General features: G+C 43.2%; 1 protein-coding gene across 1 annotated transcript in view; it reads left to right on the top strand.

Annotated features, from left to right (window-relative positions):
- NOS1 (nitric oxide synthase 1) overlaps window positions 1–15,237 on the top strand; it is a 111,116-nt gene that overhangs the window by 46,074 nt on the left and 49,805 nt on the right. Inside the window, exons 3-8 of the mRNA XM_078781070.1 lie at window positions 868–1,049; window positions 1,500–1,641; window positions 4,847–4,986; window positions 9,418–9,589; window positions 10,113–10,214; window positions 13,241–13,435. Coding sequence (XP_078637196.1) covers window positions 868–1,049; window positions 1,500–1,641; window positions 4,847–4,986; window positions 9,418–9,589; window positions 10,113–10,214; window positions 13,241–13,435 — 933 coding nt within the window. The remainder of the gene's footprint in view (window positions 1–867; window positions 1,050–1,499; window positions 1,642–4,846; window positions 4,987–9,417; window positions 9,590–10,112; window positions 10,215–13,240; window positions 13,436–15,237) is intronic.

Genomic DNA, 15,237 nt, shown 5'->3' with positions numbered 1-15,237 from the left:
GAACATTTGATTTATCCAGCATTTTTTCCATAGGCATTTGCAAACGACATCTTTACCTTCGCAAAAGCGGAAGGTTATGTTTTGATCGCTGTGTATTTATTTGTATGTCTGTGTGTGTGTATGTTAATCGCATAACTCAAAAAGTATTCAACCGAATTGCATGAAATTTGGTGGGATGATTGGTTATTATACGGGACACATTTGATTAGATTTTGGGAAACAGATTTGCTCAAATTCTGACTATTTTTAACTCGATCGTATTTCACTCAAAGTTATGAGCGACTGAAGAAGAAGATGTCCATCCAGGACGTCATCACTATAACGCGATCTCCCGCGATCATTTCAACCTCAAAAAAAATTATAATTGCAGATTTGACAATAGATGAGGCATATTAACAAACGAATGAAACAGATTTGCTCAAATTCTGACTATTTTTAACTCGATCGTATTTCACTCAAAGTTATGCGCGACTGAAGAAGAGGATGTCCATCCAGGACGTCATCACTATAACGCAATCTCCCGCGATCATTTCAACCTCAAAAAAAATTATAATTGCAGATTTGTCAAGAGATGAGGCATATTAACAAACGAATGAAACAGATTTGCTCAAATTCTGACTATTTTTAACTCGATCGTATTTCACTCAAAGTTATGAGCGACTGAAGAAGAGGATGTCCATCCAAGACGTCATCACTATAACGCGATCTCCCGCAATCATTTCAACCTCAAATGAAATTCAAATTGCAGATTTGTCAATCGGGGAGGCATATTAACAGACGAATGAAACAGATTTGCTCAAATTCTGATTTTTAAAAATCGATCGCATTTCACATAAAGTTTCACATCGCATACACTCCCATGCCAAGTACAGAACAGTAGCTGCGGCGAAGGTATGCGCTCTACCGAGTGCCCGGATTCTAGTTTGGCATTATTGTCCTCAAAACGCTGTGCTGCAGGTATTTGATGCCAGGGACTGCATCACTGCCCAGGACATGTACAACTGCATCTGCAACCACATAAAATATGCAACTAATCGTGGGAACATCAGGTACGACCGTGGGCTGGCGAGATATCTTTGAGGTATATGCCCACTCGCCCCTGAGCTGTCTCGCCTGGGTTCGTATCTAGGCCCAGCTATAAACTGTCATCCTGGTGTTTTGTTGGCAGGGTGAGGCATCAATGTGTGTGCGGTCCCTTTGTAGATGTTAAGCTGGGCGTCCCATCTGCCAGAATTAGTTTGTACACATTTCAAATCCCACGGTGTCCTTCGCGAAGAGTAGGTGAGCTACCGCCCGCACCCTGGCCCAATTCTAAATTCCTGCTCTATCCTCTAGGAGCATTACATCAGTGGCACAGCCCCATCCCAAACAAATGAAGCCACCCACAACCTTGTGCTGCATACAAAAGAAGAAGAAGATATACTACTGTATTGAACTAAAGCTATGAAGTGGTGTTTTCTTCCCATGATAACCTTGCCCGCGTTGTTTCTTGCATTCAGGTCGGCGATTACCATCTTTCCTCAGCGCACACACGGACGTCAAGATTTTCGCATTTGGAATTCTCAGCTCATCCGATATGCCGGTTACAGGCAACCAGACAACTCCATCCTGGGGGACCCCGCGGGTCTGGAACTTGCTGAGGTGGGGTATTGACCACAAAACACCCTTTATAATGAGTTGCTGTAAAGTACATTTTGGCTTAGTGTTGTGAAAGACTATATGGAATGTTTTAAGTTCACATGATTGAGGTGGGATGCCTAGTCCTTTTTTCTCCTTCTCTGTACTTCTTCTTTCTCCTTCTTCTCTTTCTCCTTCTTTTCTCTTTCTCCTTCTTTGAGTACCAGTTCACTGGTAATTCCCTGTGTGTTGCAAGAGGCGACTAACAGGGTTGGCGGCAGGAAGGGCATCCGGCCATAAAACATTGCTTCAAAAAGGGGACCACGGTGCCCAAAAAAGGCCAACCTCCGCTCTGCAGGGAAAAATGGCCTCTAAAGGTGGTTCTTCTTCTTCTCTGTACCTTAATCCTAGTTGGGGTTGGTTAGGGGTTGGCAACTGGCATTCCGCAGTTAGGGATTGGCAACTCAGATCCACATTGTCCATTCTCCTCTGTCCTCTCTCAATCCCACACTCCAAATATCTTTCCACTACACACTCCACCTTCATTTCCATCCTCCTCTTAATCTTTTCCCACTAATTGTCTTCTTACAATTAGCTCTCTTGATTGGTACGTCATCTTTTTTCCTCATCACACGTCCAAACGAATCTAGTCTAGTCTCTAATCCTTTCTGTGATACTTAAAACTCCAGCTCTGTTGCGTATCTCCTCATTCCTCAACTGCTCCCTTTGTGATACTCTTAAAATCCACCTAACAACTTGCATTCTCCTCCTGGAAAGCAAATCCAGCCGAAGGCAACCTCAGATCATTCCATAAAGTCCGCAACAAGTGTGTATCTAATCTCAGGAGAGGTGGAAAACAGTCAAAAAAGTCTGTCTGTGGTGTATGCTCCTCTTCCATCCATTCCCTCGCTGCAAAATGCACGACAGTTGACTCCACCCATGACAAAATGTTGTGTCCCTAACCCCTCCATCTCTGTACTCACACTTCCCAGTCATATCCAACTGCTCCTGGATTATGTGTCTTTTGGCAGCTGGGAAGGTGGAAAAGGTTCTGGAAACCCTCGACTCTGACTCTGCAACTGTACCAGACGGCATCAGCTCACTTGTCCTAAAATCCTGCTCTGCTGCTCTTGTGCTTCCTCTCTCTGGCCTTTTCACCCTATCATTTACCAGAGATCATGTTCCATCTGCTTGGAAATCAGTGAACATCACAGATTACATAAAAAGTTGCAAAAACCAATCCCCTCAACTACAGACCAATTAGCTCACTGCCAATCATCAGCAAGGTCATGGAATCTATCATCCCAGTTGACATGAAATCATTCCTTCTCTTCAACAGTCTCATCTCAGATCATCGATTCTGATTCAGATGTGGTCACACTACCTCGGACATGCTGCTTTTACTCTCTCAAGCATGGATGGAGGCTCTCAATGTCAGAAATGAGATCAGAGGCATCTCCCATGACATATCTCGAGCTTTCAATCCAGTCTGGCATCCTGCCTTGCTCTCAAAACTGTCTACCTATGGAATCCAAGGCCAACTCCACTCTTGGATTACTGACTTCCTCCACTCGCGTAGCCAACGTGTGGCTTTCAACGGTAACCTTTCTTCTCCTCTCCATGTCAAGGCAGCGGTGCCCCAAGACAGTGTTCTATGCCCCCATCTTATTCCTAATCTTCATCAGTGATATCACTGACTCTCTGGAAAATCCTCTATATCTCTTTGCTGATGACTCTACTCTCTGCCGTGACATCCCTCAGCCTTCTGACAGACAGGCAGCAGCATCTTCCCTCCTCAGACCTTGACAAAATCACAAACAGGTCAAACACTTGAAATATGTCTTTCAATCCTGAGAAATCCCACACATTCTCTCCTTATCTCCAAAATGGCTGCACTGCAAACCCTCCCATCTACTTTCTCAACAACCATCTCAGAGGTTCAGTCACTCTTGGGTCTCACTCTCAGCCATGATCTCTCTTTAGTAAGCCACATTTCAATGTTGGTCTCCAAAGCCAGATGCCCACTAGGCATCCTGTCGTGCAAGGTCCACCCTCTGCACACCTGAGCTCCTATCCACCTATAAGGCTGTCATCCGCAGCTTGATGGAGTACTGCTCTCCACCCTGGGCTGCTCCTCTGCCTCACATCTTGCTCAGCTTGACACAGTGGAAATTATGTATATCTAATATATAAGAGAGCAGTTGGTCTGTCTGTCTGTGTGTCTCTGTGTCGCCATTTTCCCCAGAGATGGCTGAACGGATCTTCGTAAGACGTTCAGAGGTTCATCAGTGAGTGCCTGGGAGTGTTTTAGCCAAAAAAACCAAAAAGCCTTTAGTAGGCTATGTGGCCGCAACCTCATGCGGGGGTGTGGGGGACTGGGAGAGGAGCATAAGTTCTCTATGTAATTGTGTACCGTGTAGCGTAGCGCCACCTGGTGATGGTGGCAAAAAGTATTACAATTTCCTCTTTTACCTGGGCAACACTGAGGTTATGAAGCACTCTTTGCATGGGTAAATATTTCCTCCTTCCCTTCCCCGCTCCCCCAAAACGGAGGAGCCTGTCAAAGACCCCCCTACCCCAAATATGTATATGTAGTATATCTTTTCCCTCCCTCTCCCACCCCCCCCTCACCCCCTTCCATTCACCCCACTCCCTTCCTCAACCCTCCTTCTCCAGCCTCCCCTCCCCCCCTACTCATCCAGCAACGCCGGGTACTCCTGCTAGTGTATTATATATACCATATACAGTATATATAGCATGTTTTATGTTCAGTCCCCCCATTCTAGGTTAGCATACGTATTGGAATAAATGACTGACAGGTGTTTTTTGGTTGCCCAAAACACACAAAAGTTGCCCAAAAGAGTTCTACTACAGGAACTTCAATACAGGAGGAGGCAATTAGGCCCATCAAGCCTGTGCAATCATTACCCAATCTATGGTTCTTTGTCCATGTTCTGTCCTTGTAAATGCTGAGTATCAAGCAAGGAAGCAGCACATACCATTTTGGAAGAAAATAATTTCTGGTGTGATGTACTGTCTGATATGCCATTGAAATCGGGCTGTAAAATTTAAACTTTCAAGGACACGACGATTGCTGATTCTGGGGAACGATTAATTAAGTTGGTCCTGAGCCCATACAATATGTTAGCTGTCGTAACATCATGTTTATTGTGTGCACACGTGTGTTATATGCACAAGATTATATGGTCATGTGCTTGTGTGTGTGCAGGTATGTATGGAATTGGGCTGGCATCCCTCACGTGGTCATTTTGATGTGCTGCCCCTCATACTACAGGCAGCAGATGGTGAACCCCAACTCTTCAATATACCACCAGAGATAATCTTGGAAGTTCCTCTACGACATCCAAAGTAAGAAAAGTATTTTAAAAAATAAGGGGGTTGGGGGGTACAAGTATACTTTAAACGTTATCAATTTAACGTCCAGATATGCATGGGTTTGTTAACCCAACTGGACTATGTCCAGCTGAGTTTTTGTCGACACCCAGTGTCTGTCGTCCGTCTGTCGTCTGTCTGTCTGTCTGTCTGTCTGTCGTCTGTAAACAATTTGACGTCTGCGCTCCAAAAGTCACAAATATTGATTAAATTTGATGAAATGAAACTTGTTATGCAGCATCTTTAAGACATAAACTAGTTTGGGATTGCATTTGGCCGTTGCACGCCCAAAAATTGGCGCGGCAGGGCGGCCATATTGAAAAATCAATTTTTGTCAATCTGGTACTTCCTAATGTAGCTAGAAGGCTGAAACTTGGTGTGTAGACAGTATGTAACAAACCTCAACACATATATTACGGGTTTTGACGATGTCCGAAAAATGACCTTGTCATGACCTATGACATGACTTGACCCTTAACATCAGTTTGGACGACGTCCAAGCTCTAAAAGTCACAAATACTGATCAAATTTGATGAAACTTGTGCCTTTTGCCACTTAAAGATATTTGAAAACACACATATAAACGCACATATAAACATATAAACACACATATAAACATATAAACGCACATATAAACTATATAGTTTGTGGTTCTATTATGCATATTCTAACCATATTGATATAGACCAGTTGAGTTCAGATTCCCTGGAACCTCTAGTTCCTTTGAAGAATAAACCAGGTGTCAGCTTTTGTGGATTCGTTCAAACAAAGATTTAAGAAAAGCAAAAGGAAGCCGAAGAAATTATGGACTGATAAATTTAAAAAGCTTTAGAACAGGAGAGTTTATAATTATTTTAAAGATGAAGGTATTGCATTATACAGTACTTATAATGAATGAAGGAAAAGCCGGTGTAATTGAACATTTAAATTGTACTTTGAAGGAACGCCTGTACTGGGTGGCCAGAAAATCTATTTACCCCTCCCCAGTAAACAATTTCTCCAAAACAATAAGAATCCACATTTACGATGGTCATGATTTTCAGTCGTTAAATCATGATTCTGAATAATACCACTGAAAGATAGTCAGTCATTTCTTGTGGAGCTTGTTGTATTCCTTTGTGGTGCTCTTTGCTTTGGTCAACAGATCCTTGAGGGGTTCCCACTTGTAACAAGGATTCACCGACTCCGGGTCAGACATTTTTATTGTCAGCAATGAGTTAAGGGTACCATCCAAAGACAGACAATTTCTGAAGTCAGTTTTTTTTTTCTGACCATGCTGAACACTTTCTTCCCCAGCAAGAATGCAGCAAATGGTGAATGAAATGATGAATGATGATTAATGCAAATGAAGAAGCAGCAATGGGGGATACAGATAAGAAGAACTAGTTTTACCACCTGCTCAAGTTCTGCAAATCTTTGTTTGCCACCAGCAAGCTTACAGTTGGCAAGATGTCCCCAAATATTTCCATCCTGTGTCATCATCATCCAGTTTATTGTGTCATCATCATCCAGTTTATTGTGTCATCATCCATCCATCATCATTGCCATCATCCAGTTCAATGACTGCATCATTCCATACCTCCCGAGGAATAACCATCTCATCCAAGAGCTCGTGTTCAGTGAACTGCTCTTGTAGAAGGGTAGATGGTAGGGTAGGACGTGGGAATATCTCTTCACAAAAATAGGACATCCTCAAATGTAGATGACTCTCTTGTCACAAAACTGACAAACCTTGCATGTTTCAGCATGTCGTGGTCATCATTCAATGGAAGCTTTTAATTGCTTCTGTGGCAGCTTTGGTGACGCAAAACTTTCGCACACCTTTTGAAGAATGTTTTCCACTGCTGTGGAGATATGTGCCCCTCTTCTTCAAGGTTGGCGAATTTTTCTCTTGTCGCTTGATCTTGAAGATGTCGTCATCAGGCTTGATTATTGGCTCGTCTGGTGTAAAGTCCATATCTTTCACAACCAAAAACCCATTTCTTATTGTCTCAACAGTAACAAACCTTCCATATAGCTTCCTCATGAAGGACACCATTTCTGGGTACACAGCAAAGATACAAGGGTCCTCTCTTTTTATTTATTTAAAATGTGAGATTTCAGTAGTTGGGCGTGAGAACGTGACCTGAGTTGAAAAAGCGTCTCACGCCAAATGCATCAGAGTTGAAAGGTAAGCTATCCCCGATATTATATCCCTATTGACTCACTTTCTATTAACTCGTTTCCCAACCATCTTCTCACTATTTTTATTTCTCAGAGAAAAAGAATACCACTTGATGAGCTGCTGAAATAAGTTGCCAGTGAAATACGTGCTTCAAAATAGAACAATAGGATTACCCACTAATCCATTACGAACACTACTGCAGCCTTAAGCGATATCAAATATACCACACTTTACACAAAATCGTGATAGGAAATATGAAAAACAACAAAAACAATAAAGAGCAATCAGAGATTGCAGACCCTCGCCAGGACGTGCTTTTATTGTTTTTTAAGGCTTTTGTGCTAAAACAAATATGGCGGCCGAACCACGTGACCGATGACGTCATCGTAATTTTTTTTTCTCCACCAATTTATACCTAAATGACGCTCAACAAATTTAATCTTGATCGGATGAAGTTTTGTACTTGTCGAATTATGACGTCATAATGGAGGCACCTATGACATCACCATTAACATGTGTTATTCCTCATGGAGAGTTATTTATAACTAGCCGAAACCCGTGGAACATCCACGGAAGGGAGGATGTGGTGTATGGATAGAGTGTACCATTATGGATGGCATAGGGGATTTGCTTGTCCGAGTAAGAGTTAGGAAGAAAGATGAGAATGAAGAGTGCGTATATGAATAACGATCGCCGACAACCGGCACAAATGCATGCTCTGGATTGTCCACTCAGTGGACGGCTTGCTTTCGCCTTCGCCTGTCCAATCAGCGGACGGCTTGCTTCGCCTTCGCCCAGCAGACGCCAATACGATGGCGTCGTAAGATGGCGTCGTATCGGCAGTTAATCGGATGCTTTTGGGCCCCAACGTCGGCTAATTCAGATTTTTCGAGTATGGCTGTACGTGATAAACAAAGAGCGCGGTTCGTAGATCGTAAATCCATTAGTGCCGTGGGCATCGGGTCACTGGGTGCGGCGTAAAAGGGATAACAAAGTCGAGTCCTTACGCTATTATTATATAGACTAGCCGAAACCCGTGGAACATCCACGGAAGGGAGGATGTGGTGTATGGATAGAGTGTACCATTATGGATGGCATAGGGAATTTGCTTGTCCGAGTAAGAGTTAGGAAGAAAGATGAGAATGAAGAGTGCATATATGAACAACGATCACCGACACCGGCACAAATGCATGCTCTGGATTGCCCACTCAGTGACGGCTTGCTTTCGCATTTGCCTGTCCAATCAGCGGACGGCTTGCTTCGCCTTCGCCCAGCAGACGCCAATACGATGGCGTCGTAAGATGGCGTCGTATCGGCAGTTAATCGGATGCTTTTGGGCCCCAACGTCGGCTAATTCAGATTTTTCGAGTATGGCTGCACATGATAAACAAAGAGCGCGGTTCGTAGATCGTAAATCCATTAGTGCCGTGGGCATCGGGTCACTGGGTGCGGCGTAAAAGGGATAACAAAGTCGAGTCCTTACGCTATTATTATATAGATGAGCCATGTCTCAATTTTTTCTATGCAGCGCTTTCAGAGATATGGACGTGCAATTTTTTTTGGTTTTTACAATATGGCTCCCACACCACGTGACTTATGACGTCATAATTATCATGAATAATTCTACAAGAGGAGTTGCACCTATGGTGAAAATTTCCTGTCAATCAGACCATCGGTTGCAGAGAAAAATCATATTTATTCTGTGTGGACTAGCAGACAGACAAACAAACATTTAAAAATTACATATAGAGCGACACTTGTTGACCTTTGGCCTATGTTGACCTTTTGACCTCAAAAATATATAGGATTTTGTCGGACCACGAACTCTACCATTTGGTGAAGGTTCGTGAAGATCAGTTTAAAATTGTGACCTGTAGGCAAGTATAAGTCAGTGGACAGACAAACAAACAAACACACAAACAAACAAACACACACACAAACAAACACACACACAAACCGGAGTGATCAACATACTTGTCAAAATTTCCTTTTTTTTTGCTAAGTAACAAATGGACTCAAATTCAATACCCTCTCCCCTGGCGAGGATAATAAGTACATATTGCATTCTGCAATGAGAAACGCTGGCCAAATCCATCGACCAGAAGCTCAACACTGTAAACCGGAAGTGAGTTGGATGTACTAATTCTGCTGCTTTTTCATGATTGTGCAGAAATTACGCAACGTATTGTGCTTATGGTGTGATGTGAAGACGTGTGCAAATGTAATGTGACTACGTGTCACAGGCTAACGTGGTTTTCTGAGCTGGGCTTGCGTTGGTATGCACTCCCGGCCGTCGCCAACATGCTGCTGGAAATTGGTGGCCTGGAGTTTCCTGCTGTACCATTCAACGGATGGTACATGGGCTCCGAGATTGGACGGAACCTGTGTGATGCGGGACGCTACAACATCCTGCAGGTTTGAAACGTTCAGCTTTGCTGGAAAAGCCTGGACGGGAGAAATTGATCCCATCCTGTTTGGCATGTCCATCTCCAGCTTCATATGTGCGCCTCATTTCATCATATTCTCTTATTTCAGTTGCTGGTGTATTTCTGAGGAATGTTCATTTTTCCATAAGTAGAGGGTCTTGAGAAAGATAAAACTATCATTGCAGAGGAACTCTGACACTGCCCAAAGTTGTTGAGGACTTCACTGCGTTTGCAGCCGATTGTTTTTTTTGTTTTTTTGTTTTTTTTTGTATACAACATCAAGGCTCGTATAAGAGCTAACATTGATCACAAAAAGACAAACTGACACATAAAACATATGATAAAGGGAACGGGAGAACAAGATGGAGAGCAGGGACATCGGGAGATCTGTGGGAGGGAGAGGGCTTGGGGCGAGGAGGCATGGGAAGTGGGGGTGGGGGGGGGGGTGGGGGGGGGGGGGAGTTTGTTGTCTTGTCATGGTGGTAATACCGGCTGTGCTTGCTGATTAACAGGATGTGGCCACCAGGATGAGACTCGATACCAACAACATTTCCTTGCTGTGGAAGGACCTGGCCTTGGTGGAAGTCAATGTCGCCATTCTTCACAGCTTTCAGGTCACTCCCAGCACAAAAAGTTTTAAAACATCCATTGTTAATTTGCAAGGCAATTTGAAATTATTACGTCTCAAGAAGATTATGCTTCGTGATAAATTGCAAATTTATTACCTCCGTCACCGAAGGTAGACAGAGGTTATGTGTTCACCCGTCTGTGTGTTTGTTTGTCTGTCTGTCTCTCTTCGAACGGGATATCTCAAAAAGTTGTGGACGGATTTGGATGAAATTTGGTGGAGAGGTTGAATGTGTGACAAGGATGAAATGATGAGATTTTGTTGAAGATCTGGATCTGGATCCGAGACTTCACCATTGAGTGATTGGGCTAAAGCCTTGGCCTCGTGCTTCATGCTTTAGGGGCCCCACACCTAAGGCTTCACCAATCTTTACCTAACTGATTTTAAATACACAAATAGATCATTGGATATGGCCTTGAACATTTAAAATGACCTCGCGCCCCACAAACTCCTCACCCGGTCCTGGATGTCATGGTCGTAGAACATTCTTCATGACGGTAAGCCATTTCCCAAACAATTGCTTTATCCATTGTGGATCGTTGTGTTATATTGTCGTGCAGTAATCTGTAATGATGGTGAGGGGGTGGGAAGAGCTTTTTTTCAAGTTTCCAACTGATAAAAATATCAGCAATTGTGGATTTCCAATGTAAAAATGGAGGCATCAGAGCCCATTAAGACAACAGTTTTGGAATTTGGGGTCCAATTGTTTCCGGTGCTGGACTAAATTGTAACAACCCTAAACTACTGAAAGGTCTCAGGCTGAAACTGCAACTAAGGATCAAGAAAGATACAGTCCCAAAAGCGTTTTCCTCTCCATATACAAATATATATAAACGAAAAACACGGTGAAGCCATTTGTCCATCCGTCCATCCTTCCATCTGTCTGCGAAGTCATGTGACTATATGTCTCTTAGTTACATACTGTTTGAATGTCAGTTGCATCGTGACTACACGTACGTCTATTAATTACGTACGGTACGATTGGAATGAAACTTTTAAACCTTTCGACCCTCTAGACTGCTGTCACCCCTTAGACCTTTGAAGACCCTTTAAGACCCTTTGGACACCATTAGACATTTACATCCGTTAGACACCTTAGACCACTCTATACCTTTAGGCCCCTTGAGACCCTATAGACACTAAAGACTCCTAAAACCTGCAAGATACTAAGACACTTAAGACCCTCTAAGACTCCTTGAACCCCTTTTACCTTTTAAGACCCTCTTGACACTTTAGACACATTTAGACCCTTTCACCTCTTAAACCTTTTATACTCTTTAGATGCCTAGAAACTTTAGACCGCACAGACCCTTTAGATATTTACACCCCTTAAGTCCCTTAACTCCCTTTAGATCCATTAGACCTTAACATCAATTAGACCCCTTACACCCATCAGACATGTTCGACAGCTTGGACCCTTGACCAATTAGAGCTTTAGACTATTTTAGACCCGTTTTACATGCTTGAGAGATTAGACCGTTTCGACCCCTTAGCTTATACCCTATAGCTACTATTGGAATGTACCTTTTAGACCTTTAGACCATTGAGAACCTTTTAGGTGTACACCCTGCAAACATCTACAATCTTCTTGCAAAACACAGACTCTACTTTTCAGCAGGTAATGCACAAACTCAACCCACCCAGAGAGAATAAAATAAAGATAAAAATAATTGTAGTTTAAAAAGTTGAAGGATCCAGGTAAAGTTTACTTCTGTTGTAACAGTAGTACAACATGCTACACACATCATCACCCTGCGCTCGCGAAGCGAAAAGCGGGGTTAAGCATTCACGTGCGTACGTGTGCCGTGTGCCGCACGTGTGCCGTGTGCCGCACGTGTGCCGTGTTGTGCCGTGTTGTGCCGTACATGTGCCGTGTGCCGTGTCTGCATTTAAAAAATTCGTTTTCTCTGCAACTGTTGTTCCGATTGACATAAAATTTTCACCGTAGGAGGGCCTCCTCCTGTAGAATATTTTAATGATTATTATGACGTCATAGGTCATGTGGTACAGGCGCCATCTTGGAATTCGGCCTACGACCCTACCCAACGCTGACCAGAAGGAACGTCATAGCCCCGGATCGCGTCGGCTAGTAAAAGGACAAGGGGCTAACCCCCCCCCTTGGTAAGGGGAAAGGCCGACGTTGAGATCAGCAACAATATTAATGTTATTACAAAACAATATTAATACTAGCAATATCCCTCATCCCCAAGGGTTTTTTTCCTCTTTGGATAAACACCATGTTAACGTGGATAAATAGCTTATCACGCCGTTTTGTGGGAGCACCCCTACCGGAAGTGAGAATATTATAAACCACAAACACATGTGCTTACCTTTTGAAACAGTTGCTACTGCTGTTTAACATTAAACTGAAAGGCAGGAAACCAGACGTTCTTGAGGCATTATATGCTTATCAGGTACGCCACAGACTAATGGACCCGAGCCTAGATCTACGATAATCTATATATCCCAGATAGAAAAACCATGACCCATCCTGCCCTCGGTGCAATAAATAAACATTACCTTGGTGGAGTCAGAGCGCTCCCAGTCACTAATTGATGTGATCCACCAATTTGCTGGATTTATGAGTTCTGAGTGGTTCAAATTGACATCCCTGTCCGACATATACATGCACAAGTGCATTTTCTTTAATGGGCATTCAAAGTCCTCTTTGCACGATAACGTGGTCTTTATCTTAAACAAATGTTGAGCAACTGCTTGTACACCTACCTATATGACCTCACACGGGCCTCCACCCAGCTTAAAGGAATACCGGTTTGTTCTATATGATGGTAAGCTGACGTTTCACATTGGTTTAGTGCTCCAAGGCATCGTGAATTATATAGTACAGTATTAAAACGCATGTAGATCGACAAAGGACGTATGATTTGATTGATAGTTAATGCAATTCTGTGAAAATGTTGGTAACTATTAAGCACCCAGACACACCCTCTTGGAGACTATATACTTCCACATTGTCTAAACGCCTCCAACACTTGAATGTCTCTTCAATAGGTCGACAAGGTAACTATTGTAGATCACCACACAGCCTCCGATTCATTCTTGAGCCACCTACAGACAGAGGAGAGGCTCAGAGGTGGTTGCCCGGCCGACTGGGTCTGGCTGGTCCCGCCATTGTCCGGTAGCCTCACAGGTGTATTCCACCAGGAAATGCTCAACTACCATCTATCTCCAGCTTTTCTGTATCAGGTATGGTGTTGCAGTATATTGTATGGAGGTATAGTCACGTGAAAAAGTAAGTACACCCCATGTAAAGTTTTGACTTTTTCAACATATTTCAACATACAGCTATTTGATCTTCATTTCAACAATATTGATAGATAAAGGTTATATAATATAACAAATATTATGAAACATTTACATTTTGTAGTCCATTGTATAATTTAAATAAACATAAATGTAAATTTCGCATGTGGAAAAAGTAAGTACACCCCTACATTTATCACCACTTCAAATACCTAAAATTAGAATCAGGGGCACCAGCTCAGGTGCAAATGATTAGAACATCGTTAGAGAGGATCTTGGCGGAACCTGTCTTATTTAAACCTCAGACATTTAGTTTGGTTTGCTCTTTGTTGTTGAAGTGTGCGGCTTCACCATGCCTAGATCAAAAGAGCTCTCTGAGGCCTTCAGAAAGAAGGTTATAGATGCCTACGAGTCTGGGAAGGGATTTAAAAAGATCTCCAAACAATTTGAAATCAATCATTCGACTGTCCGGAAGATCATCTACAAGTGGAGAAGATTCCAAACAACTGCCAACTTGTTCAGGTCAGGCTGCCCCAGCAAGTTCAGCCCGAGAGCAGACCGCAAGATGCTGAAAGAAGTCTCGAAGAACCCCAGAATGTCATTAGGGGACCTACAGGTAGCTCTTGCCACTGTTGATGTCAAAGTGCATGAGTCTACCATTAGAAAGAGGCTGCACGAATTTGATATACATGGGAGGTGTGCCAGGAGGAAACCTTTGCTGTCCAGAAAGAACATCAGGGCAAGACTAAAGTTTGCCAATGAACACCTAGGCAAAGACCAGCACTTCTGGAACAATGTGCTCTGGACAGATGAGTTAAAGGTAGAGCTATTTGGCCACAGTACCAGAAGACATGTTTGGCGAAAACCAAAGGACAGCATTTGACCACAAGAACCTGATACCAACTGTAAAGCATGATGGTGGAAATATTATGGTTTGGGGAAGCTTTGCTGCATCAGGGCCTGGGCAGCTCATCATCATAGAATCCACTATGAATTCTTCATTGTACCAGAGGGTGCTTGAGGATAATGTCAGGCCATCTGTCGGAAAGTTGAAGCTCAACCGAAGGTGGACCTTGCAACATGACAATGACCCTAAACATACCAGTAAATCCACCAAGGAATGGCTGAAAAGAAAGAAATGGAGGGTTCTGGAATGGCCAAATCAAAGCCCGGATTTAAATCCCATCGAGATGTTGTGGGGGGGTTTGAAACGAGCTGTGCATGCAAGAAACCCCTCAAACATCGCACAGCTTTTTTTTTTCTTTTTTTTTGTATACAGAGTCGAGGCTCATGAAAGAGCTAATATTTATCAAACAAACAAATCAAACAAACAAGCACACAAAGTATATAAAAAGGGGAGCGTTCGACAAGATGGGGAGAGAAGGGGAGGAAGCACACAAACACAACATTTGAGAGCAGGGACATCGGGAGATGTGTGGGAGGGAGAGGGCCTGGGGGGAGGCAGGATAGGTATAAAACGCAAGGACACCAAGGACTTCCAGGAAAGAAGACAAAAGTCACCTCAAAAAAGTGGATTTGGGGTGAAATTAGCGGGGGTAGAAAAGATCAAGGTTTTGGATTGGGGAAGATAAGAGATGGTGGTGAACAGCCGTTTTAAAGACCTGGAGGGAGGAGTGGGATTGAAGAGAGTGAGGGAGTTTGTTCCAGAGGCGGGAGAAAAGAGGAATGAAGGAGTGAAGGTGAGCAGAGAGTCTAGATTTTGGCAGTTTAACCATAAGAGGGTT

Source organism: Myxine glutinosa, chromosome 6, assembly GCF_964187855.1.
Source record: "Myxine glutinosa chromosome 6, kmMyxGlut1.1, whole genome shotgun sequence".
Taxonomy (NCBI): domain Eukaryota; kingdom Metazoa; phylum Chordata; class Myxini; order Myxiniformes; family Myxinidae; genus Myxine; species Myxine glutinosa.
This window is presented reverse-complemented; position numbering and strand designations above follow the sequence as displayed.